The following is a 27,517-nucleotide window of genomic DNA, read 5'->3' on the forward strand; positions in this document are numbered from 1 at the left end:
CAAAGAACCTGCCCTTGAGATCCTGTTAGAAATAGTCCTTGTTCCTCTTACTTTGGAAAACTACTTGGTTACTGAGCTACCACGGGCCACATCCGAGCAGAAGTTCTAGGTTATATCCATAGATGGTCCTTGGTTGAGTGTCAGTCTCAGAAAAGGCCCTGTGCCCGGATATATTTGGTACTTGTAGAGCTCCTATCCTTTCCATATCATACTAACTCCCCTTCTTTCATATGATTCCCTGCACTCTGCCATGGTTTGGTTATGAGTCTTAGTGTCTGCTTTGAAACACTGCTAGGTAGAGTCTTTCAGATGCCTTTTGCGGTAGACTCCTGTCATACATTCAATGCACATCCCATTTGTCTTTCTAAATGAGGATTGATCATCTTCACCCATGTCCACTTACTTGATTATCTTCTTTAGGTGTGTAGATTTCATTATGTTTATCATATCTTGTAGGTCTATAAGTGAGTACATACCACGTTTGTCTTTCTCCTTCTGGGATACTTCACTCAGAATGATCTTTTCTAGATCCCACCATTTGCCAGCAAATTTCATGATTTCCTCCCTTTTTGATGGGGAATGGAGCTAAACAGAGAATTCTTGAAAGAGGAACATCAAATGGCAGAGAAACACTTAAAGAAGTGCTCAACCTCATTAGCCATTAGGGAAATGCAAATCAAAACAACCCTGAGATTTCATCTTACACCCATCAGAATGGCCAAGATGAAAAACTCAAGTGACAACACATGCTGGAGAGGTTGTGGAGAAAAAGGAACCCTCCTCCATTGCTGGTGGGAATGTAAACTGGTACAACCACTCTGGAAGTCAATCTGGCGCTTTCTCAGACAATTAGGAGTAGTGCTACCTCAAGACCCAGCTATACCACTCCTAGGTATATACCCAAAATTTGCTCAAGTACACAACAAAGACATTTGTTCAACCATGTTTGTAGCAGCTTTATTTGTAATAGCCAGAACTTGGAAACAACCCAGATGTCCATCAACAGAGGAATGGATGCAGAAATTGTGGTATTTTTGTTTTGTTTTTCAAGACAGGGTTTCTTTGTGTATCCTCGGCTGTCCTGGAACTCACTTTGTAGACCAGGCTGTCCTCAAACTCACAGAGATCCACCTGCCTCTGCTTCCCAAGTGCTGGGATTAAAGGCGTGCCCTACCACATCCAGCTCTCAACAATAACTTAATATCACTTTCCTAATAAAAACTTTGGTGTTTTTGACCATTGCTTCCAGATTCAGTCCAACTGCTAATGAAATGTGCTACTTCAGAAAAATGTTTATTTTATTATTTTGTTGGGGGGGCGATGGTTCATTGGCTTACAAGTAAGAATCCATCATCAAAGGAAATCAAGAAAGGTACTCAGACTTGGATATAGGAAATGAAGTAGAACCAGGAAATGAAGCTTTCGTCCATGTCCACTCAGCATTTTTCTTTCTTTTTCTTCTTTTCTTACTTCTTTCCTGTCTTCCATCCCTCCTTCCTTCCTTCCTTCCTTCCATCCCTCATCCCTCCTTCCTTTCTTCCTTCCTTCCTTTTTTCCTTCCTTCCTTCCTTATTTCCTTAACTTCTTTTTCAGACTTTTAAAAATTATATTATTCTCATTATTCATCAAAATTCATTCACATTTTTTTTACTTTTTAAAATTTTTTTAATATTAGTTACAGTTTATTAACTTTGTATCCCTGCTGTATCATCCTCCCTCATTCCCTCCCAATCCCACTTTTCCTCCCTCATCTCCTCCTTGCCCCTTTCCAAGTCCACTGATAAGGGAGGACCTCCTCCCCTTACATCTGATCCTGGTTTATCAGGTATCTTCAGGACTGGCTGCAAAGTTTTCCTCTGTGGCCTAACAGGGCTGCTCTTCCCTACGAAGTCAAGGGGTCAAATGCCAGCCATTGAGTTCATGTCAGAAATAGTCCATGTTCCCCTCATTAGGGTACCCACTTGGATACTGAGCTACCATGGGCTACATCCAAGCAGGGGTTCTAGGTTATATCCATACATGGTCCTTAGTTGGAGAAAGAGTCTCATAAAATACCCCTGTGCCCAGATATATTTGGTCCTTGTGGAGCTCCTATTTATATCCTAGCTGTAGCCCCCTCCCTCATCTTTTACCTGTCCAACCCTTCTTCCTGCTCTTTCCTCATGTTCCTCTCCTAGTCCACTGATAGGGAAGGTCCTCCTCCCCTACTATATGACCCTAGCCCATCAGGTCTCATCAGGACTGTCTGGATCCTCTTTTTTCATGGCCTACTAAGGCCACTTCTCCAGGGAAACATGATCAAAGAGCAGGCAACCAAGTCTACCCGAGAGGCTGCCCCTGATACCCTTACTAAGTGACCCCCATGGAGACTGACGTTGCTCATGGTCTACATCTAAGCAGGGGTTCCATGTCCTCTCCGTGCATGGTCCTTGGTTGATTCATCAATCTCTTCTCCCAGATTTCTTTTGGCTCTGTTGCTCTACTTGTGGAGTTCCTGTCCCCTCCAGATAGAGCTTTCTATCTCCCCTTCTTCCATAAGATTCCCTGAAATCTGCCCAAAGTGTGTGGTACATTCACAACATTTACACAATGGAATTCTACTCAGCAATTAAAAATAAGTAAATCAAGAAATTTGCAGGCAAAGGAACGAGAAAAATCATCCTGAGGTAACCCAGAAGCAGAAAGACAGACATGGTATATATTCACTTATAAGTGGGTATTAGTTATATAACCATACTAAAATCTGTAATCCTAAAGAAACCAAACAACAATGAGGACCCTAGGAAAGATGCTCAATCCTCATTCAGAAGGGCAAACAGTATAGACATCAGAAGTGGAACAAGACAGGGAATAGGCAGGAGCCTATCAAGAGAGCCTCTGAAAGTCTTTACCCAGCAGGGTATCGAAGCAGATGTTGAGACTCATAGCCAAACTTCCTTGTTTTTTTTTTTTATCTTTTTCTGTCTGTCTTCCTTCCCTTTGTTCCTTCCTTCCTTTCTTCTTTATCTTTTTTTTTTTAAGTCATGGAAATGAAAATCAAAACTACTTTGAGAGTTCATCTTACTCCTGTCAGAATGGAAGATCATTAAACAAATTACAACACATTCCGGCAAGGATGATGGGGAAGGAGACACTTATTTGTTGCTGGTGGGAATCAAACCTGGTACAGCCATTATGGAGAATCCTCTGTGAGATGAGAACTGATCTACCTCAAGATCCAGCTATAACAAATACTCTTAGACATAAACTAAAGAACTTTCTGCCTTCTTGTAGAGATTCTTGCTCCTTCATTTTCATTGTTGCTTTATTCATAATTGGAAGAAATCAGAAGCAGCTCAGATATCCATGAGCTGTTGCATGATAACGAAAATGTGGTTTTCATTTTCATAATGTAATATTACTTAACTGTTAAGAAAAATGAAATTCTTAAATTTGCAAGTAAACGGAGCTAAAAAAATTATCCTGACTGAGGTGAGCACCACCTTGGAAGACAAATATAATAGGTTTTCTCGTATATGTGGCTCTCAGATCTTAAACTCTCAGTGTGTGACACAGTCTGCACAACTACTGATGTAGGTGTCTAGTAAGTGATCAGCAGGAAAGAGGGGATCTTCCAATGAAGGGAGGAGGATATAGTGTTATGGAGACATAATGTGAAAAGTAGACTAGGAGGCTTAAATTGGAGGAAGATGAAAGAGGGTAAAGGAGGGAGTGTGGGAGGGACAACTAACAGTGAAGGCCTTTGAAAAAAACCATGTGGAAACCTCCTACTGTAGAATCTTCCTAAAATATGTATTTATGCATATGAGAGGAATTAAAATGGAGTCACCACATAATGAGGAAGACAATGCCCCATCTAGAATCCTATGCCATCAAGCAAAGCATCCAATGCCAGAAACGAAACTATTTTAACTCTCTTAATGCAACATCATTAAGATCAAAGGAAGCCAATTGGATTTTCATTTGTTTAAGATGTCAACTCTTCTTAAAAATCAGAATCCTGAAATATCCTCTAAACTCATAATGAAATCAGTATTTCATAATTTAAATCTCCCAAATCCATCCTTTCACTCTTCACAATGGATGTGCTTATGAATGCATTGGTCTAATTTCTGAATGTAGTTAAGTGTACATTAATAGATTACATGAAAGTAAATAATATGCCAATTTATTTTTATCTTCACTTATATGTAAATATCACAATCTGGAAGATATTAAAATGTTCACTCTTTCACCTCCCTTTTCAGAACGTCCCTTTAGGTGTAGTCTCTCTGCTGTAGCCAGTCATCTTAACAATTTATACCAGTGATATACATTCAATAATTTTATATGATTTAATATAGTTTTCATCAATATATTAATATTCTTTTTATGTTCCATGTCTTTTCTCATTTGTTCATTTTCTAACACAGTCAATATAATTCCTATATGTGTTCAGTTTGTATTTAAAAAAAAATATAATACCCAAAGCAATTCTGAGTTTTTCATTTCTTTATTAATATCTTAGGTGTTGAGCATCCCAAGTGACTGTTCATTCCTGGTGAATAACCCACAGCCCACACCCACAGTTTGCATGACATCATCTCCTTTTTCACATCATATATGCCCTGCCACCCTTTGTACCATATCCCTCTTGTAATCTTACTGTGTGGACTACATGGACCTCAAGCTGAAGGTGCCATTTCCTCAGACAAGCAGAAGTGTGGCTACACATTTTCACATATCTAATAACTATCTCAATTTAGGTATCTTTCGTGTATCTTATTAACACACTCATGAAATTTTAAATGTTTTCTCAGCATTTAATCATAGCCTATCAGATAGTATGGTAATTTCTGTTTTCCTTGCCTCCTTGACAAGTTGTGAGGAACACAGACACTTTTAAAATATTTACCTTATGTGCATTAGCATGTGATACTGTGTATACAGGCACCACGTGTGTGCCTGGTATGTGCAGAGACCACAAATGTGTGTCACACCCCCCGGGAACTAGAGCTCAATGGTTGTGAATCATGCTCCTGAGACTCACTGATCAACCTAACCTGGCTGACAAGGTAACCTCGTGGATGTGTCTATTTGTGACTCTCAGCACTGCAACTGCCCGCCGAGGGATACAAGTGCATATATTGCCCCTTCTTCTAGGGCAAAACTCAGGCCCTCACACCTAAGACATGCGCGCTAGCAATGGATCTGTCATTAATCACAGATCTTAACATCATTCAACGGTATGAAAATAGAGTGTGACACTATTAACATTGGACATTAATTCACAATTGATATATAATTGGTATTATTTAGTAATTATTGTTTACTTCTTTGAATATTTTAAATGACTTTTAAAATATTTCATAAATTTAAGGTCTCAATATATACCAATATCTTTTAATGGTTAAATGCTAAAAATGGGCTAATAAAAATGTGTGGCCTCCTACCCTTGAATACTTTGAAATCATATTACACTAAGTTTTAATAGGTAAGCCTTGTATAACATCAGCATAGACACCATTCAGGCATTCCAGTAATGAAGGAAGGCTATGCTTTGCTCAAGAAATAGATTAACCGAGGAATCAAAAAGACATTTCAAATAACCCGTCTAAGGATACTTGCCCCTAGATATGGTCTTGGTACAGTTCTGTTTTCTTGTATGCATTCCACACCGTGCTAGGACTGTTGCTGGTGATGTGAATGTGACACTGTCCACTGAAAACCAGATAAAAACGACTTTACTGCGTTTAATGTCATAGCACTAGTGTGCAGAGTCACGGTGTTCACATCTCACAGCACTGAAACTGTATATATTATATGGAAAATTGCTAACTCAATGGTTTCCAATAATGTCTTCAAGAAATTTCAGGATAAAAGGACATGCAGACACGATCTACAAAACATAGGCAATTACAGACTGCTCATGATTTGTGATGATCCAAAAATCTTATGCCCTTTTTATGATGAGAGGATGTAAGAAACATTCAGGAGAAACCATTCCAAACATTTCCCATATTAACCTAGCCCGGGGAAGCAATGCCTGGTACGCCACTGCCTTGGTGCTCGAAGCAGGAGCCCTCAGCTGTGAAGGACAAGGTGAAGCATCTGTTTCCTTGCGGTGTACCCTGTGGTTAAGCTGAGATGTTCAGCTGCTTAGGTCTAAGTGCACTATTTCTTTGCACTGTTTTCAACTTGGTGGAAGTTTTGTTGGAAGATAAGCCTTTGTGTTTGGGAAGCCCGTCAGGCACACAACCAAATGATGTCTAATTCAATCAGAATACCTCTTCTCTTGAATTTCTTTATAGTTTACGAGAATACGTATGACTATCTGCTTAAGACTGAATCTTATTTGAAATCAGACTCCTTCCAATAGAATCTTCCTTTGTTTGACTTCTGAAAACACAATTGCCTAAGTAGACAATTTGGGGGGAACTGGTAAGTATAACAGAGCTTGCAGAAAATTTGGAAGACACTTTTTTAAGTAAAGGCTTGTAAGATGCATTTTAGTTTTAAAACATTTTTGTATTACGAAGCAATGAATTAATAGGAATGTATTTCATGTCTACCCATTTCCATGCCTTCTGTCCTGCACCCTATGGAAACACAAAGCAAAGTCAACAGAAACATACCTGTTGGAAGGGGAAGAGCTGATTCTTCCTTTGTGGAGCGGTGAGATGGGAGACAGCTCTTTGTAAGTACAATGTCATCGAGTGCGATATTACCGTGGTGGCCTTCTCCAACTCTGCCTTCAAATTTGAGCTGAAAGTCCTCATCACTAGACAATGATAATTCTTTTCTCTGCCAGAAATTGCCTTGCTCTTCAGTGAGATTGAAGAGTACCTCTGTGTGGTTTGTGACTGTCACCTGGAGTAGGAGGAGCGCCCCAGTGCCAGTACCATACATATGGTAATTAAAGATGATCTGTAGCAAGAAAGAAAATCACATGTGATGAGGATAATTATTTCCACTTCAAAAAAACATTTTAATATCTTCCTCTTTATTAAAAGATCGGGATGGCAAATTAAATGTGCACATTCTATTGACTTCTGCACACTTTAGCTCTGAATGAAGGTAGGATAGAGAGCCTTGAATTATTCGCAGAGAAGATGGTATTATAAAGATTAAACAGAAATTCAGTAGAAAAATGAAAAAAGATTATTTTTATATTTCTGAAGCAAGACTCCTCAAGGTAATAGGTTTGGTACTGTTTCTAAAATCCCTGTGTTGTCAATTAACTTCCAATGCAAAAGTGCAGAGAGACAGGAACTTTGTGAAGTGATTGGGTCACAGGGGCTCTGCCTTCATGAATGAACTGATGATGTGATGAGAGTGGCCTCATTATGGCTCAAATGCATGTTTTCAAAAAGGACTGTTTTCCTTATTCTGCTGCCTCCTTATGCTGGAAGCACATTTTTAGTTCTGGAAGAGCCACGAGACCCTGTACCGCAAACCCTGCAGCGTCCCAGCTTTTACCTGGGATGCAAGCGAGAGGAGCCAACAGCACACACTCCGGAGCTTCTAAAATTAATAAAACTATTAACTGAATTAATGGATTCACATCCCAACATGTCAGAGACAGAGTTTACCAGAATATCAGCCATTGCTACACAATGGAAGAGAGTCAAGGAAGATTCTGGGAAAAAGAAGAAAAAAGGTTCTAAACAATAGTGATTCAGAGCTTTATAAAGCTTTTATTTTGCCAGGTGCCTGAGAGAAAATGATTATAAAAGGTACTCTTTATACAAGAAGAATACACTATTGAAACACCAACAATTGTGCATATAATACTCCAGGAAGATGGAATGAATGTGCTTAAAGAACGAAAGACATGATTAATTAATGTGTAGTGGTTTGCTACAAAAGCCTGGACTAAGAGAAAAGAGCATGTCACATGATTCTTCCCAGCTGACTAAGGGTTGCTTTGTTTTGTTTTAATTATTGGGACACTAAAACCTACCTAGCATTATTTATTTTAATGGTGACTATAAAGGGCTGGACGAGCATCACGGGGCATGAGCAGATCAATACTAGGAATTCAGAACCAGCTTTGTGGTTCTTGTGATTCACTGCTGGGGAGCCCAGGCAGCCATTGGCATCCCCACCCAGTGTTGCGCATTTCATTCATCTGATTTACACAAAACTGTGAACACATATTTCACATCTATCTTAAGGTGTTTTTGAGTCATGCTATTAGGCTAATATGTAAACAAACACGCTCCCTTTCGTTTCCTGGAGACTACTGATGAAGGCATAAAGTCTCCCCAGGGCTACAATAAGGAGGTATTGTCATCTAAAGTTTGAGATTTAATTTTTTCCATCAATTTCTGTATCCTCCCTGCTACCTGTTTTTCATAAATGAAAGATGAAAACAATTTAAATTTTTTTCTTTTCTTTTTTTTTTTTTTTTTTTTTTTTTTTTTTTTTTTTTTTTTTTTTTTGGTTAAAGATATTCCACAAGGTGAAAGAACGCAGATAATTAAATTAAATATGTGATCATTCTTGCTTACTTCATATAAATATTTGTCATTCTAGAGACCCAATAATTCTCAGTATGACCTTTTCTTGCTTACTTGTGTTCAACCTATGTCATAAATATCGATAAAATAAGCCATTTGTCCTAAAAATCTGACACTTCCAGGTTTCCTTAATATTCTCAGACTTGTACTTTAAATGGTGGAAACTAAAGTTTTGTGACGAAGACAACATAGTGATGAATAGGATTTTTACCTACTCTGACATAAGAGTTATTTTTAAGGATTTCACAGGAAATGCCAAAATAGAAAAGCTTGGAAATCAATTTATAACTTTGTATATTTTTGCTTTACTCTTTAATTAGATGAGTAAACTAAAACTAACTTCCAATTTTGAATTTTTCTAGGGATAGATAGCCTAAATTTATACACATAGGCTTAGCACATACAAAAATCTGTGTGTCTGGCTTTTCATTTTGAGGAAGCGTCAGTGCTTTGTAAGAAAGCAAAACACGTAACAGCTTGCTTTATTAAAATTCATTTCATTTATGTTTTCAGAGTTTGTGGTGAATAGGCTTTTTGGTATCAACTCAAAGTGTCATCCTGTTGTATGACTACTCTTCTCTTCCATTCTAAAGTTCTGAGCAAGTTCTCTCTGTAAAACTCATTCAGTTCCTCTAAAAAAAAACAAAAAACAAAAAACAAACAAACAAACAAAAAAAAACGCTGCCCAGCTGAGGGAAGAGATTGCTCTGGGAGAATCCAATTGTGAAGCCAGCTTATGATGAGACAGAAAATCCTTCTTGATGAATCCTCTGCCAAGGATTAAGACTGATGATGATGGCCACCGGCTGGAGGCTGACTCATAGACCTTTCTCCTGGGGTTACAGCTACCTCTACTGTGCCCATGGGTACAGCAAATATCAGACTTTGAAGGTCCTAATAGTTTACATTGTGCAACTTTCATCTACCCTGATGTGATCAGCAAACATCTCTGAATGTAATTTACTTTCAGTGTTCAAATATTGGGGAACACGCAACTCAGCATATTCATGTGGTCATATTATTATACTATTACATAACTCAGTGTACAAATAAACAGTATATTTATTTATCAGTTTCTTGTAAGTAACGTAACAGGAGAACCACATCTGAGATCTTACTTTACAGTGAGTACCTTAAATTAGTTATGTTGAATCTGTAGCCAATACAAATTAGACATTCATTCAAACATTCATAACTAAGGATGAAGTCATTTTTTTTTTCTTGCCTGTAATGTTTCTTTCTTGTTTTATGAGCCAAGTTTACTGTTTTCCTCTCTGAAAAGACTTCATCACTTTTATATCTAGCTTTAACTACTGTAAAGCCTTGGGTATATTATTTATATATTGTCTATTGTTTACTTATTTTTCTTGGTGATAGCCATGAAATTCATAGTTTTTGTAAGCATTAAACTCCGAGAGGGAACAAAACTGGCGTTTTACTTCTTTTATTCATATATAGTTAACCGTGGCATTTTCCACCCATTTCCAAAATTCTGGCATGTGCGTAGTATTATTAATAACAAAAATTCCAATATTCTGATAAATATTCCCATTTATTCTTCCTCCCCTCAAATATGTTATGCTGTATAAGTTCAAATATATACCTTCTCTAGTCCTAGACATTCTGTTTTCTGTATATGACCTTTTATAAGATCCTTCCATTTGCCCCTCATACCTTACAGTCTTTGCTTCTCTTGCTTATAAGTGGGCTTGATATTCTGGCTATTCTCATGTCCTGCTGTGGGAAAAAGCTTCTGAGAATGATGTAATGACCAGAGGAATTGCCCAGGGTGTGGTCTACAGCTGGCTCTGTGCTTGTAGCTGCGATGTTGCTAGCTTTCAGGTTCCAGTCAATGTCCTCATCCTGATCCTGCTCCCAGGCACAAATGTCAAACTCAAAATCACAGCGCCCACTGGAGGTACCTGGAAGAGATTTCAAGCTCAAGTAAAAAAAAGAAAAACTACCTTTGAACCAACTTCATTTTTTTCCCTAAATCTTTTTTTCATAATTTCCCCTTTATTTAAAATATATTCTCTCTCTCTCTCTCTCTCTCTCTCTCTCTCTCTCTCTCTCGGGTTTTCTCTGTGTATAACCCTGACTGTCCTGGAACTCACTTTGTAGCACAGGCTAGCCTCAAACTCACAGAGATCCACTTTCCTCTGTCTTCCAAGTGCTGGGATTAAAGGCATGTGCCACCATACCCAGCTAATACGATATATCTGATTATAATTTCTACTCCCTCTAACCCACCCGATTTCACCCACTTCCCCTCTCCTCTGGATCTGCTCCTTTTCTGTCTCTCATTAGAAAAGAACACGCTTTTAGGAGATAACTAAACATGACAAATTAATAAGATGAAACAAAAATTATGTGAAAGTTGGACATGGCAACCCAACAGAAGAAAAAGAGTCTCTAGAGCAAGCAAGAGTCAGACCCACTCATTTCCACAGTCATGAGTCCCTCAAAATTATTAAGTTGATAGCTATAATATGTATGTTTTGGACCTAGTATAGAGTGTTGTGGAAATACTCCACACCCAACCATCCCTCTCCCAGAAATCATTGTTAAAAACAGAACAGAAGTGTATAAAATTCTAAGGTGGAAGATAAGTACAAGAAAACATTATCTTTTGTACACAGCAAGGAGCTGAATATGTGACGTTGTAGCAGTTGTGACAGCATGCACAAAATATATGCCAGGAGGCCAGGTGATACCAAATCCCAGCAAGGGGTGGTTGGGCATTGACCCCCACCCCTAGGCATAGACCAGTTGGCAATGTTCAGCTGCTAAAAGAGGAAGAGACAGTCTTCTCTAATAGTATAGCCCTTGGTAAGTGGAGCATTCTCAAAGGGAAGACCACATATCCAAGAATATTTTGACATCACAAAGGCAAATCTGGGTGGGCAGGGAAAGGTGAGTCTTTTGGAGGAACAGGAGGAGATTGATAAGACCAAAACATAGTGCATGAAACTCTTAAAAAGATAATAAAAACAAGAATGTACTTCAAAAATCACAGTTATCTTTTTGTGTCATGTAATAACCAAAACTCTACGATGATATGTTAACAGCAATGTTTAAGTTTAATAGTTAAATTTGTTATATACAGCTGTGGCCATTGTTTATGTAAGTTTATTTTCTACAAATCTAGAACTAGCCTTAAAGCTATTACCAAAAAAGTATTTTAATGTTATACAACTTTACACCATGAAATGTGTGTTCAGTCAGTGAATTTAACTATTTCTTTTATCTTTATTTCACGGTATAAAACTAAGGAATGAATTTATTATGCAGAGTTCAATTTGAAAGCTATTGTAGGAAAAGAAAACTATAATACATCATTTTAATTGTTTAGTAGATTTATTTAATCTAGTCATGGAAATTCTGAAAATGTAAAAGTAAAATATGTAATAACTTGAAATAATTGATGCACCAAGTGTCAGAAATTAAAGGTGAAGTTCTATTAAGGTCAAACTGCAGTAAAGGTAATATACAGAAAGCCTATAGCCAATACCAAACTCAATGGAGAAAAACTGAAATCACTCCCACTAAAATCAGGGAAAGGACAAGGCTGCCCAATCTCTCCATATCTCTTCAACATAGTACTTGAAGTCCTAGCCAGAGCAATAAGACAACTAAAGGAGATCAAGGGGATACAAATTGGAAAGAGGTCAAAGTGTCACTATTTGCAGATGATATGATAGCATATATGAGCGACCCCAAAAATTCAACCAGAGAACTCCTTCAACTGAAAAAACCCTTCAGCAAAGTGGTAGGATACAAAATCAACTCAAAAAAATCAGAAGCCCTCCTGTATACCAAAGACAAAAGGGCCGAGAAAGAAATCAGGGAAACAACACCCTTCACAATAGCCACTAATAACATAAAATACTTTGGGGTGACTCTAAACAAGCAAATGAAAGACCTGTTTGAAAAAAAAAACTTTAAATCTCTGAAGAAAGAAATTGAAGAAGATATCAGAAGATGGAAAGATCTCCGATGCTCATGGATTGGTAGGATTAACATAGTGAAAATGGCCATCCTGACAAAAGCAATCTACAGATTCAAAGAAATTCCCATCAAAATACCAACCCAGTTCTTTACAGACCTTGAAAGAAAGATTCTCAGCTTCATATGGAGAAACAAAAAACCCAGAATCTCCAAAACAATCCTGTACAACAACAGATCATCTGGGGGTATCTCCATCCCTGATCTCAAGCTGTACTGCAGAGCAATAGTAATGAAAACTGCATGGTATTGGCATAGAAACAGAAAGGAGGATCAATGGAACCGAATAGAAGACCCAGAAATAAACCCACACACCTATGAATACTTGATTTTTGACAAAGAAGCCAAAACCATTCAATGGAAAAAAGACAGCATCTTCAACAAATGGTGCTGGTCCAACTGGATGTCTACATGAAGAAAAAGGAAAATAGATCGATATTTATCACCCTGCACAAAAATGAAGTACAAGTAGATCAAAGACTTCAACATAAAATCAGATATTAAATCGGTTAGAAGAAAAAGCAGGGAACAGCCTAGAACTCATTGGCACAGGAGACAACTTCCTGAAGAGAACACCAACAGCACAGGCTATAAGAGCAATAATAAATAAATGGGACCTCATGGAACTGAAAAACTTCTGGAAAGCAAAAGACACTGTCGTCAGAACAAAACGACAGCCTACAGACTGGGAAAGGATCTTCACCAACCCTATATCTGACAGAGGGCTGATATCCAGAATATATAAAGAACTAAAGAAGTTAAAAAGCAATAAATCAATAATCCAACTAAAAATAAGGTACGGAGCTAAGCAGAGAATTCTCTGTAGAGGAATACAGAATGGCAGAGAAACATTTATAAAGAGATGCTCAACATCATTAGCCATCAGAGAGATGCAAATGAAAACAATCTTGAGATTTCACCTTACACCTATCAGACTGGCTGAGATCAAAAACTCAAGTGACAACAAATGCTGGAAAGGTTGTGGAAAAAGGGGAACCCTCCTCCACTGCTGGTGGGAATGTAAACTGGTACAACCACTCTGGAAAGCAATCTGGCGCTTTCTCAGACAATTAGGAATAGCACTTCCTCAAGATCCAGCTATACCACTCCTAGGCATATAACCAAAATTTGTTCAAGTACACAACAAGGACATTTGCTCAACCATGTTTGTAGCAGCTTTATTTGTAATAGCCAGAACCTAGAAACAACACAGATGTCCTTAAAGGAAGGAAATGGTACAGAAATTGTGGTATTTTTACACAATGGAATACTACTCAGCAATCAAAAATGAGGAAATCATGAAATTTGCAGGCAAATGGTGGGATCTAGAAAAGATCATTCTGAGTGAGGTATCACAGAAGGAGAAAGACACACATGGTATATACTCACTCATAAAGTCCTATAAGATAGGATAAACATAATGAAATCTATACACCTAAAGAAGATAAACAAGAAAGAGGACATGGGGTAAAATGATCAATCCTCACTTAGAAAGACAAATGGGATGGACATTGGACTTAGGAGAAAACAAGTAACAGGACAGGAGCCTACTGCAGAGAGCCTCTGAAAGACTCTACCTAGCAGTGTATCAAAGCAGATACTAAGATTCATGACCAAACCTTTGGCAGAGTTCAGAAAATCATATGAAAGAAGGGGGAGTTTGTATGATGTGGAAAGGATAGGAGCTCCACAAGGAACAAATATATCTTGGCACAGGGGACTTTTCTGAGACTGACACTCCACCAAGGACCATGTATGGATATAACCTAGAACCTCTGTGCGGATGAAGCCTGTGGTAGCTCAGTAACCATTTGGTTTCCCATAGTAAGGGGAACAGGGACTATTTCTGACATGAACTCAATGGCAGGCTCTTTGACCTCCCACCCCCCAAGGGAAGAGCAGTCCTGCTAAGCCATAGAGGAGGATTTTACGGCCAGTCCTGAAGACACCTGATAAAACAGGGTCAGATGAAAGGGGAGGAGGTCCTCCCCAATCAGTGGACTTGGAAAGGAGATGAGGGAGGGAGGGAGGATTTGGGAGGGAATGAGGGAGCGGGATACAGCTGGGATACAGAGTTAATAAACTGTAACTAATAAATAATTTAAAAAGTTCAAACTGCATATCAGATGTTCTCTTGAATGTTTCATTACTTCTATTGTTTAAGATTACTATACCACTCCTAGGTATATACCCAAAATTTGCTCAAGTACACAACAAGGACATTTGTTCAACCATGTTCGTAGCAGCTTTATTTGTAATAGCCAGAACGTGGAAACAACCCAGATGTCCATCAACGGAAAAATGGATACAGAAATTGTGGCATTTTTACACAATGGAATACTACTCAGCAATCAAAAAGGAGGAAATCATGAAATTTGCAGGCAAGTGGTAGGATCTAGAAAAGATCATTCTGAGTGAAGTATCCCAGAAGGAGAAAAACAAACTTGGTATATACTCGCTTATATAGACCTACAAGATATGATAAACATAATGAAATCTACACACCTAAAGAAGATAATCAAGAAAGTGGACACAGGTGAAGGTGATTAATCCTCATTGAGAAAGACAAATGTGATGTGCATTGAACGTATGACAGGAGTCTACCACAAAAGGCATCTGAAAGACTCTACCTAGCAGTGTTTCAAAGCAGACACTAAGACTCATAACCAAACCATGGCAGAATGCAGGGAATCATATGAAAGAAGGAAAGTTAGTACGATATGGAAAGGATAGGAGCTCTACAAGGACCAAATATATCCGGGCACAGTGTCTTTTCTGAGAATGACACTCAACCGAGGACCATCTATGGATATAACCTAGAACTTCGGCTTGGATGTGGCCCGGGGTAGCTCAGTAACCAAGTAGTTTTCCAAAGTAAGGGGAACACAGACTATTTCTAACAGGATCTCAAGGGCAGGCTGTTTGACACCCCCCCCCCCAGGGGAGGAGCAGTCTGTTAGGCTACAGAGGAGGACTTTGCAGCCAACCCTGAAGGTACCTGATAAAACAGGGTCAAATGAAAGGGGAGGAGGTCCTCCCCTATCAGTAGACTTGAAAAGGGGCAGGGAGGAGACCAGGGAGGGAGTGCGGGGTTGGGGAGGGAATGAGGGAGCGGGATACAGCTGGGACACAGAGTTAACAATATGTAACTAAAAAGAAAAGTAAAATTAAAAAAAAAGAAGGAAAAGAAAAAAAAGATACTTTTTCTACCATTTTGAAGGTTGTGGCAGTTATAAAGACATCTATTAATTGTTAGGGAATTGCCAATAAAGCTAACAATTGTAGTGAAGATGTTTAAGAATTACACCATACACTACAATCAGTTAGTACTTCCTTATTATTTGTCCAGTTACTTGTCATATAAAATTTAAGATATATATTAAGTTCCGAACACAAAATATCAAAGAAATCAAGAATGCCATGAAAAGGAAAAATCTAAGAATGAAAGGGATAGATGAAAAAGAAGATTCAGCCTACAGGGTCTAGAAAATATTTTCAAAAAAATCATAGAAGAAAATTTTCCCAACATAAAGAAAGCGATGTCCACTAATATACAAGAGGTCTACAGAACACCAGATAGACTAGACAGAAAAGAAACTCCTCATGTCACATCATATTCAAACCCTTAATCTACAGAACAAAGAAAAATATTAAAAGCAGTAAGGAAAAAAGGTCAAATAACATATAAAGGTAGACCTATCAGAATCATCCCAGACTTCTCAAAAATATCTAGGAAGCCAAAAGGCCTGGGCAGATGTCACACAGACTCTAAGAGACCACATATGCCAATCCAGATGATTAACACCCAGCAATACTTTCAATCAACATACATGGAGAAAACAAAATATTCCATGACAAAACTAAACCTAAATGATATCTACACAGCAAACCAGCCCTACAGAAGATAATAGGAGAAAAACTCCAATCCAACAAAAACAACTATACCCAAGAAAACACAAGTTATAGATAACTTTACAACAAAATAATATAAGAAAACAAGCGTAAAAACACAATACTACCCACCAGCTCTACAAAAAAATGGAACTAACATTATTGGTTACTATTATCTATAAACATAAATGGACTCAACTCTCTAATAAAAAGACACAGACTAATAGAATGGTTGAAGAAACAGGATCCAACATTCTGGTGCATCCAACAGACACACCTCTGCAACAGAGAAAAACACTACCTCAGAGTAAAGAGTTAGAAAAATGTTTTTCAAGCAAATGGACCCAGAAAACAAGCTGGGGTAGTTATCATTATATCCAATGTAACAGACTTTAAAGCAAATTAATCAAAAAAGATGAAAAGGGGCACTTAATTCTCATCAAAGGAAAAATCCACCAAGAGGACATCACAATTCTGAACATCTATGCCCTAAATACAAGAGCACCTATATTTGTAAATGAAAAATTATTAAAGCTTAAATCACACATTGATCCCAACACCATAATAGTGGGAGACTTCAACACTCCACTGTCATCAAGGACAGATCATCTAGACAGACAATAACTAGGGAAATAATGACACTTACAAAGGTCCTAAATCAAATGAACTTAATAGATGTCTACAGAACTTTTCACCCAAACTAGAAAGGGTATACCTTCTTTTCAGCACATCACAGAACCTTTTCAAAAGTTGACCATGTACTCAGGCACAAAGCAAGCCTCAACAGATACAAGAAGATCTAAATAATCCCTTGTATCCTATCAAACCATCATGCCCTACAACCCGACTTCAACAACAAGAGAAATAACAAAAAGCTGACATTCACATGGAAACTAAACCACTCTCTGTGCAAGAAGAGCTTGCTCAGAGAAGAAATGAAAAAAGAAATTTAAGGTTGCCTAAAATTCAATGAAAATGAAGGCACAACTTACCCAAATTTATAGGACACAATGAAAACATTGTACTAAGTGCCTCTAGAAAGAAGTTGGAGATATCTCATACAAGTAACCTAACAACACACCAAAAAGCCCTAGAAAGAAAAGAAGCAGACACACTATAAAAGAGTAGAAGATTAAAAATAATCAAACACAGAGCTGAAATGTGAGTTTGATTGGAAACAATTCAAAGAATCAACGAAACCAAGAGCTGGTTCTTTGAGAAAATCCACAAGAAAGACAAACCCTTAGCCAAACTAACTAAAATGCAGAGAGAAACTATCCAAATCAGCAAAATCAGAAATGAAAAGGGGGACATAATGACAGACACTGGGGAAATCCAAATCATCATTAGGTCTTACTACAAAAGCCTATAGGCCACAAAATTTGAAAATCTAAAGGAAATGGACAATTTTCTTGGTAGATACCATTTACCAAAATTAAATCAAGATCAGGTAAATATATTAAATACTCCTATATACCCCAAGGAAATAGAAGCAGTCATCAAAACGTCCCTTCCAAAAAAAAGTCCAGGGCCAGATGGTTTCTACGCAGAACTTTACTATACCTACTTCCAATTATCTTCAAATTATTCCACAAAATAGAAACAGAAGGGATGTTACCAAACTCATTCTATGAAGCCACAGTCACCTTGATACCTAAACCACACAAAGACCAAACAAAAAAGAGAACTTCAGATCTATCTCTATTATGAACATTGATGCAGAAAAACTCAATAAAATACTTGCAATTGGAATCCAAGAACACATGAAAGACATGACCTGCCATGACCAAGTAGGCTTCATCTCAGCCATGCAGAGGTGGTTCAATATACGGAAATCCATCAATGTGATCCACCATGTAAACAAACTGAAGGAAAAAAAACAGATAATCATCCCCTTATATGCCAAAAAAGCATTTGACAAAATCCAATACTCATTCATGTTTAAAGTCTTGGAGAGATCAGGGATAAAAGGAACATGCCTAAACACAGTAAAGACAACATAAAGCAAGCCTATAGCCAACATCAAACTAAACAGAAAGAAACTGAAATCATTCCCAGTAAAATCAGGGACAAGGTAAGGCTGCCCACTCTCTCCTTATCTCTTCAAAGTAGTATTTGAAGTCCTAGCTAGAGCAATAAGACAACTAAAGAGATCAAGGTGATACAAATTGAAAAGAAGAAGTCAAACTATCACTATTTGCAGATTATATGATAGTGTACATGAGTGACCCCAAAACTCAACCAGAGAACTCCTTCAGCTGAAAAAAACCTTCAGCAAAGTGACTGTATACAAAACTCATAAACATCAGTAACCCTCTTGTATACAAAAGACAAAAGTGCCGAGAAAGAAATTGGGAAAACAACACCATTCACAATAGCCACAAATGACATAAAGTGCCTAGGTGTAACCATAACCGAGCATGTCAAAGACTTGTATGAAAAAAATTTCAAGTCTCTGAAGAAAGAATTAGAAGAAGATATCAGAAGATAGAAAGATCTCCCATGTTCATGGCTAGGCAGGATTAACAGTAAAAATGGCCATCTTACCAAAAGCAATCTACAGATTCAATGCAATTCCCATCAACTTACCAACACAATTCTTTACAGACCTGGAAAGAAAAATTCTCAATTTCATATGGAATAACAATTAACCCAGAATTGCTAAAACAATCCTCTACAATAAAAGATCTTCTGGAGGTATCTCCATGCCTGATCTTAAGCTGTACTATAAAGCAACAGTTATAAAAACTGCATGATACTGGCATAGAAACAGAATGGTGGATCAATGGAACTGAACAGAAGACCCAGAAATAAACCCACACACTTATGGATACCTGATCTTTGACAAAGATGCCAAAACCATACAATGGAAAAAAGATAGCATCTTCAACAAATGGTGCTGGTCCAACTGGATGTCTACATGTAGAAAAATGAAAATAGATCCATACTTATCACCCTAAACAAAACTAAAGTCCAAGTGGATCAAAGAACTCAACATAAAACCTGACAAATTAAATTGGTTAGAAGAAAAAGTGGGGAATACCCTAGAACTCATTGGCACAGGAGACAACTTCCTGAACATAACACCAACAGCACAGGCTCTAAGAGCAACAATCAATAAAATGGACCTCATGAAACTGAAAATCTTCTGTAAAGCAAAGGACACCGTCATCAAAACAAAACGACTGCCTACAGATTGAGAAAGAATCTTCACCAACCCTTTATCTGACAGAGGGCTAATATCCAGTTTATATAAGGAACTAAAGAAGCTGAAAAGCAGCAAACCAAGTAATCCAATTAAAAAATGGGGAACAGAGCTGAACAGAGAACTCTCTTTAGAGGAATATCGAATGGCAGAGAAACACTTAAAGAAATGTTCAAGGTCTTTAGTCATCAGGGAGATGCAAATCAAAATGACCCTGAGATTTCACCTTACACCGATCAGAATGGCCAAGATGAAAAACTCAAGTGACAAACAAATGCTGGAGAGGTTGTGGAGAAAGGGAACTCTCCTCCAGTGCTGGTGGGAATGTAAACTTGTATAACCACTCTGGAAAGCAATCTGGCGCTTTCTCAGACAACTAGGAATAGCACTTCCTCAAGATCCAGCCATACTACTCCTAGGCATGTATCCAAAAGAGGCTCAAGTACACAATAAGGACATTTGATCAACCATGTTTGTAGCAGCTTTATTTGTAAAAGCCAGAAGCTGGAAACAGCCCAGATGCCTCTCAACTGAAGAATGGATGCAGAAATTGTGGTACATCTACACAATGGAGTATTACTCTGCAATGGAAAATAAGGAAATCATGAAATTTGCAGGTAAATGGTGGGACCTGGAAACAATCATCCTGAGTGAGCTGTCCCAGGAGCAGAAAGACACACACAGTATGTACTCACTCATATAGACATATAACAGGATAAACCTAGTAAAATCTGTACATCTAAAGAAACTAATCAAGAGAGAGGTCCCTGACTAAAATGCTCAATCCCCATCCTGTAAGGTAAAGAGGATGGACATCAGAAGAAGAAGAAGAAAACAGGAAACAACCTAGAAACCTGCCACAGAGGGGCTCTGAAAGGCTCTGCCCTGCAGACTATCAAAGCAGCTGCTGAGACTTATGCCCAACAGTTGGGCAGAGTGCATCGAATCTTATGTAAGAAGTGGGAAATAGTAAGATCTGGAGAGGAAAGGAACCCCACAAGGAGAGCAACAGAATCAGAAAATTTGAACACAGGGGTCTTCCTAGAGACTCATACTTCAACCAAATACCAGGCATGAAGATAACCTAGAACCCCTGCACAGATGTGGCCCATGGCAGTTTAGTGTCCAAGTGGGCTACATAGTAATGGGAAGAGGGACTGCCTCTGACATAATCTGATTGGCCTCTTCTTTGAACACCTCCCCCTGAGGGGTGAGTAGCCTTACCAGGCCACAGAAGATGACAATGCAGCCACTCCTGATGTGATCTGATAGACTAAGTTCAGAAGGAAGGAGAGGAGGACCTCCAGATCAGTGGACTTGGGGAGGGGCATTGGTAAAGAAGGGAGAGAGAGGGTGGGACCAGTAGGGAAGGACGGAGGGGCTTATGGGGGGATACAAAGTGAATAAAGTGTAATTAATTAAAAAAACACTTAAATGTTAAGAGCAAAAAAAAAAAAAAAAAAAAAAAAAAAAAAAAAAAGGCCATCCTGTCAAAGCAATCTTCAGATTCAATCTAAGTCCCTTAAAAATATCAACACAATTCTTCACAGACCTTGAAAGAAAAATTCTCAAATAATATGGAAAAACAAAAACTTAGAATTGCTAAAATACTCTTGGGCAACAATAGATCATCTGGAGGAATGTCCATCCCTAAACTCAAGCTATACTACAGAGCAATAGTAATAAAAACTGTGTGGTACTGGCATAGAAACTGAATAGTGGATCAATGGAATCAAATAGAAGACCCTGAAATAAACCCACATACCTACAGATACTTGATTTTTGACAAAGAAGCCAAAACCATACAATGGAAAAAAGACAGCATCTTCAACAAATGGTGCTGGTCCAACTGGATGTCTACATGTAAAACATACAAATAGATCCATACTTATCACCCTGCACAAAACTCAAGTCCAAATGGATCAAAGACCTCAACATAAAACCAGACACATTAAATCTGTTAGAAGAAATAGTGGGGAAGATCCTTGAACTCATTGGCACAGGAGACAACTTCCTGAACAGAACACCAACAGCACAGGCTCTAAGAGCAACAATCAATAAATGGGACCTCATGAAACTGAAAAGCTTCTGTAAAGCAAAGAATACTGTAATCAGAACAAAACAACAGCCTACAGACTGGAAAATGATCTTCACCAACCCTATATGTGACAGAGGGCTGATATCCAGAATATATAAAGAACTCAAGAGGTTAAACAGCAACAAATCAATTAATCCAATTAAAAAATGGAGTACAGAGCTAAACAGAGAATTCTCAATAGAGAAATATCGAATGGCAGAGAAACACTTAGAGAAATGTTCAACATTTTTAGTCAGCCAAGAAATGTAAATCAAAACGACCCTGAGATTTCACCTTACACCCATCAGAATGGCTAAAATAAAAAACTCAAATGACAATACATGCTGGAGAGGATGTGGAGAAAGGGGACTCCTCCTCCACTGCTGGTGGGAATGTAAACTGGTACAACCACTTTGAAATCAATCTGGAGCATTCTCAGACAATTTGGAATAGTGCTGCCTCAAGATACAGCTATACCACTCCTGGGCATATATCCACAAGTTACTCAAGTACACAACAAGGACATTTGCTCAACCATGTTTGCAGCAGCTTTATTTGTAATAGCCAGAACCTGGAAATAACCCGGATGTCCTTCAACTGAAGAATGGATGCAGAAATCGTGGTACATTTACACAAAGGAAAACTACTCAATAATTAAAAAGGAAATCATGAAATTTGCAGGCAAATGGTGAGATCTAGAAAAGATCATACTGAGTGAGGTGTCCCAGAAGCAGAAAGACATACATTGTATATACTCACTTGTGAGTGGATATTAGACATATAATATAGGATAAACATACTAAAATATATACACCTAAAGAAGCTAAGCAAGAATGAAGACCTTGGGTAAATGATCAATCTTCACTCAGAAAGGCAAATAGGACAGACATCAGAACAGGAAACTAGACAGGAGCCTATCACAGAGGGCCTCTGAAAGACTCTACCCAGCAGGGGGTCAAAGCAGATGCTGAGGCTTATAGCCAAACTTTGGGCAGAATGCAGGGAATCTTATGATAGAATGGGGAGGTAGAAAGACCTGGAGGAGACAGGAAATTCACAAGGAAAGCAACATAATCAAGAAATCTGGGCACAGTGGTCCTTTCTGAAACTGATACTGCAACCAAGGACCTTGCATGGAGATAACCCAGAATCCCTGCACAGATGTAGCCCATTGCAGCTCAGCATCCGAGTGGGTTTCCTAGTAAGGGGAACAGGGACTGTTTCTGACATGAACTCAAGGGCTGGCTCTTTGCCCTGAGTGGAGAGCAGCCTTACCAGACCACAGAGGAAGACAATGCAGCCAGTCCTGGTGAGACCTGATAGGCTAGGATCAAATGGAAGTAGAGGAGGACCTTCACTATCAGTGGACTTGGAGAGGGGCATGGGAGGGGATGAGGGAGCAAGGGTGGCTTGGGAAGGGTTGAGGGAGGGGCCACAGCTGGGATACAAAGTGAATAAACAGTAATTAATATAAAAGATTAAAATTTAAATAAAAATTTTGGTAATATTACTATATCATTTTTCCTTCCTCCTTTCAAACCCTCAAATATAACTCTTCTTGCTCCTTTCCATACATACAAAAGTACATACATATATCCATATATACATACGAACACTTCTAATGACATATTTTTTAAACTGGAACCAGTATCTGATTAATTTGCTGCACTGTATCAATGACTATCATTTATAATCATTTTAAAACAATGCTTTCTCCTTAATTTGCACTTAAATATCAATGAAGAAATAAAAACTTCTGAAGGCATAAGTATATGCTGAAAGTACTTTAGAAAAACCATGATACCATGTCCACTATCTGTATTCAAACAAATATCACTCTTGTGAAGAAAGTTTATTTGAATAACTGTTTGTATAAGGCAATCATATCTACATGAGAATAAGAACGTTTTTACCATCAAAATGCCAGGAGCCATTTTTTTCTAGCACACTGACCAAAGAAAAATTAATAAAAGCATATGGAGGATGTTGTAATTTTTTTAAAAATAATTTACCACAAAGACTTTTCAAAAAGTATTTGTTCTAGGTACTTTCTATGAACCATCAAAGAAATATTTCTTACCAATATATTCTCATCATGAATCAGATAAAAAGGCATTTTCTGTGGGTTATGATGTAAAAACTGTGAAACATACAAGTTTCACAGTCATTTGAACTATTATAAATTTTGTTCCTACTTTTCATCATTTGGAAGTTGTGAATGTCTGAAGACACTTTAGGCTATATTATCCTGTGCCTGTTTGACAAAACACCCAGAACACCTTGAAAGCAGACACCTCTCTGACATTGTTCCATATCTGACTTTTAAAATTATCTCATGCTTTATTTCCATAGCCTATGGGAATTGTGATACACAAAAATATTTATAATATATTTGTAATATATTCCCTGGGTTTGGCGAGTTCATCGTGGCAGCCAGGCCTGGGGAGTTCAGCAGCAAATTTCCAGGGAGGAGAGAAGCCCTCCCTTTTCCCCAGAATAAGTGATTAATCTCAGGTGGCTATGGTGGAAAGCCGATGGTATCAAACAGCACAATTTTTTTTTTCGTGTGAATTCAGGGATTTATACTCCTTGGGCAATGGGAGGGGTCTTGAGGGTAAATGTGTTTGATTAGATGGGCCTGGAGATGCTAGAGATGCTTCATTCACCTGTAGTGGTACAATACTCAATTTACATGCAGTAGAAAAGTCCTTAATTATCCTGTGAGGAGGGCAGGGGGAATCTTCAGGTACAATTGAAGGTCATTATGGAGCTCCTGTCCTCTCCAGGTCATATTAACTTCCCCTTCTTTCATATGATTCCCTGCACTCTGCAGAAAGTTTGGTTACGAGTGTTAGTATCTGCTTTGATACACAGCTGGGTAGAGTCTTTCAGAGGCCATCTGTGGTAGGCTCCTGTCCTGTTACTTGTTTTCTCCTACATTCAATGTCCATCCCATTTGTCTTTCTAAGTGAGGATTGATCATCTTACCCCAGGTCCTCTTTCTTGTTTATCTTCTTTAGGTGTATAGATTTCATTATGTTTATCCTATCTTATAGGACTATATGAGTGAGTATATACCATGCGTGTCTTTCTGCTTTTGGGATACCTCATGCAGTATCATCGTTTGTAGGTCCCACCACTTGCCTGCAAATTTCATGATTTCCTCGTTTTTAATTGCTGAGTAGTGTTCCATTGTGTAAAAGTACCACAATTTCTATATCCATTCCTTCGTTGATGGACATCTGGGTTGTTTCCAGGTTCTGGTTATTATGAGTAAAGCTGCTACAAACATGGTTGAGCAAATGTCCTTATTGTGTACTTGAACATCTTTTGGATATATGCCTAGGAGTGGTATAGCTGGATCTTGAGGAAGCGCTGTATGATAGTATACATGAGCAGCCCCAAAAACTCAACTAGAGAACTCCTTCAGCTGATAAACACCTTCAGCAAAGTGGCTGGATACAAAATTAACTCAAAAAAAATCAGAAGCCCTCCTGCATACCAAAGACAAAAGGGCCAAGAAAGAAATTAGGGAAACAACACCTTCACAATAGCCACTAATAACATAAAGTATCTTGGTGTGACTCTAACCAAGCAAGTGAAAGACCTTTTTGAGAAAAACTTCAATTCTCTGAAGAAAGACATTGAAGAAGATATCAGAAGTTGTAAAGATCTCCCGTGCTCATGGATCGGTAGGATTAACATAGTGAAAATGGCCATCCTGCCAAAGCAATCTACAGACTCAGTCTAATTCCCATAAAAATACGGACACAATTCTTTATAGACCTTGAGAGAAGGTCTCTTCCGCCTCCCCTGGGAGACTGGAAGGCTTGGCTCAGGAATGGGCCTCACTCTGATCACTTTAACCAATCCCAAAACACTTGAAACCTTTTATCCTGTTCCTTTTGAGAAGCCCAGCGGGAACCATGCAGCCCCTGTCCATGCCTGGCAGCTACAGCTTGGGAGAACTTCAGATGACAGCTACCTACATCTAGGAAACGTCCAGGCTCCCGCCAATGGAAAAGGACAATATTCTTTCTTGGATAGAATCAACACAAGATCAATTAAAGACAGATGAACTGTTAAAATTATTAGGCTGTTTGAATTTTCTAGATAACTGAGAATTGCAAAGATCATTTTGATGGCATTATTATAGCTAAATTACTTCAGTATATCTTGGATAGTTAAGAAAAATGTAAAAGTTAAAAACTATCAGTGGGAGAAATAGTGAAAGATAGAGGCTTAGGATGATGCATAATGTTAGTATTTTGGCAGCCTGCTTCTGGGTTGCCTAGCAACCTATGATGTCATTATGTTTTGCCAGCCAGGCAACCACACCTGGCAGGCGTGGTTACCTTGCTCCCCAAAAGGATCAACCTGCCATTTTATCTGTCTCTTGGTTCACTTGGTTCTTGGCTCTTGCCCCCTCCTCTCTTGCCCTCTCCCCTCTCTCTGTTGGAGAATCCCTCTCTCTTCCCCCATCTCTCCTCTCTCTCTCTCTTCATCTCCATCTAATAAACCTTTCGTATAAAATCTGCTCTGTGCATCATCATCATCATTATTTATTTGGTTCTAATACATATAATGCTATAATAGCATTCAAGCCTTAACTGCCTTACTCAGAATATGATAAAGGATAACTAAAGGCATGGATACTCAACATTACCAGATTTCTAATATTTACTATTAAGAAATAGAACCTTCAAGAAGTAGTGCCATACTAGAAAAAAAATAAGAAAGAAACTATTTACTTTTAGAAAAATATTACTATAACAAAAGGTACCTGACAGACAAAACAAACAAACAAACAAACAAACAAACCAAAAAACCTTTTTACTCTTAGGAGCACCAAAAGGAGACTAACAGTGCCAAAACACAAAACAAAACAACAACAACAAAAACAAACAAACAAACAACTGTGCCCTGGTGGCCCGGCAGTGAGGATACCCCAACTAAGGGCCATGCATGTAGAGAACATGAAACTTCTTTTCAGTTGTAGCCCATTGACTCAGTCTCCAAGTGGGGTCCCTAGTAAGGGGACCAGGGCCTTTCTCTGGCATGAACTCAGTGGCAGGCTCTCTGATCACCTCGCCCTGGGGTACAGCCTTGCCATTCCACAGAGGAAGACAATGCTGCCAGTCCTGATGAGACCTGATAAGCTAGGGTCAGATAGAAGGGGAGGAGGTCCTGCCCTATCAGGAGACTAGGGAAAGGGTATAGGGGAAGAAGATGAAGGGAGGGTAAGATTGGGAGAAAGCAAGGAAGGGGCCACAGCAGGGATACAAAGTGAATAAATTGTAATAAATAATAATAATTAAAATTAAAAACATTAATGTGAGACAGTGTGTTCTCCCTAGGAAAAAATTCAAATGGGACTTAATTTTCTCTTATCTTCATCACTGTCACTTAAGCCATTTCTGTCATTTCCCAAGTCACAAGAAGTTACAGAAATGACCTCTTTATTGTCTGGTACTCCATTTGTCAATATACTTAAGATCAATTTAAAGTGTTGAGGCTGGGTAATACATACACATGTCCTAGAGGAGTTCTCATATTTTACTAGAATGAAGTAAGAGCTAAGATGTAAAGTTTAAAAAGTTAGTTTGATTACAATAAAGATGAATCCTGCAGAGCAATCTTCATGTTAGAATCAGTTGTAATGGGCTTATAAAAATACTAGATTTTTCTGTCAGGTCTTCATATTTTTTTATTATTTGATATTTATTATTTGATATTTATTATTATTTGATATTTATTATTTGATATGTTTTAAAAACTGACACAAAAGAGAAAAGAAAAAGAAAGTACCTTCAGAATTAAAACAGGAGATATTCAAGA

General features: G+C 38.2%; 1 protein-coding gene across 4 annotated transcripts in view; it reads right to left on the reverse strand.

Annotated features, from left to right (window-relative positions):
• Malrd1 (MAM and LDL receptor class A domain containing 1) overlaps positions 1-27,517 on the reverse strand; it is a 698,598-nt gene that overhangs the window by 375,701 nt on the left and 295,380 nt on the right. For all 4 annotated transcript variants that reach the window (XM_055593928.1, XM_055593929.1, XM_055593930.1 and 1 more), the window contains exons 24-25: positions 10,176-10,423; positions 6,615-6,906 (exon numbers count right to left, since the gene is read on the reverse strand). In XM_055593928.1, the coding sequence (XP_055449903.1) occupies positions 6,615-6,906; positions 10,176-10,423 (540 nt within the window). The remainder of the gene's footprint in view (positions 1-6,614; positions 6,907-10,175; positions 10,424-27,517) is intronic.

This window comes from Psammomys obesus, unplaced genomic scaffold, assembly GCF_907164565.1.
Source record: "Psammomys obesus unplaced genomic scaffold, mPsaObe1.curated_primary_1811, whole genome shotgun sequence".
Taxonomy (NCBI): Eukaryota; Metazoa; Chordata; class Mammalia; order Rodentia; family Muridae; genus Psammomys; species Psammomys obesus.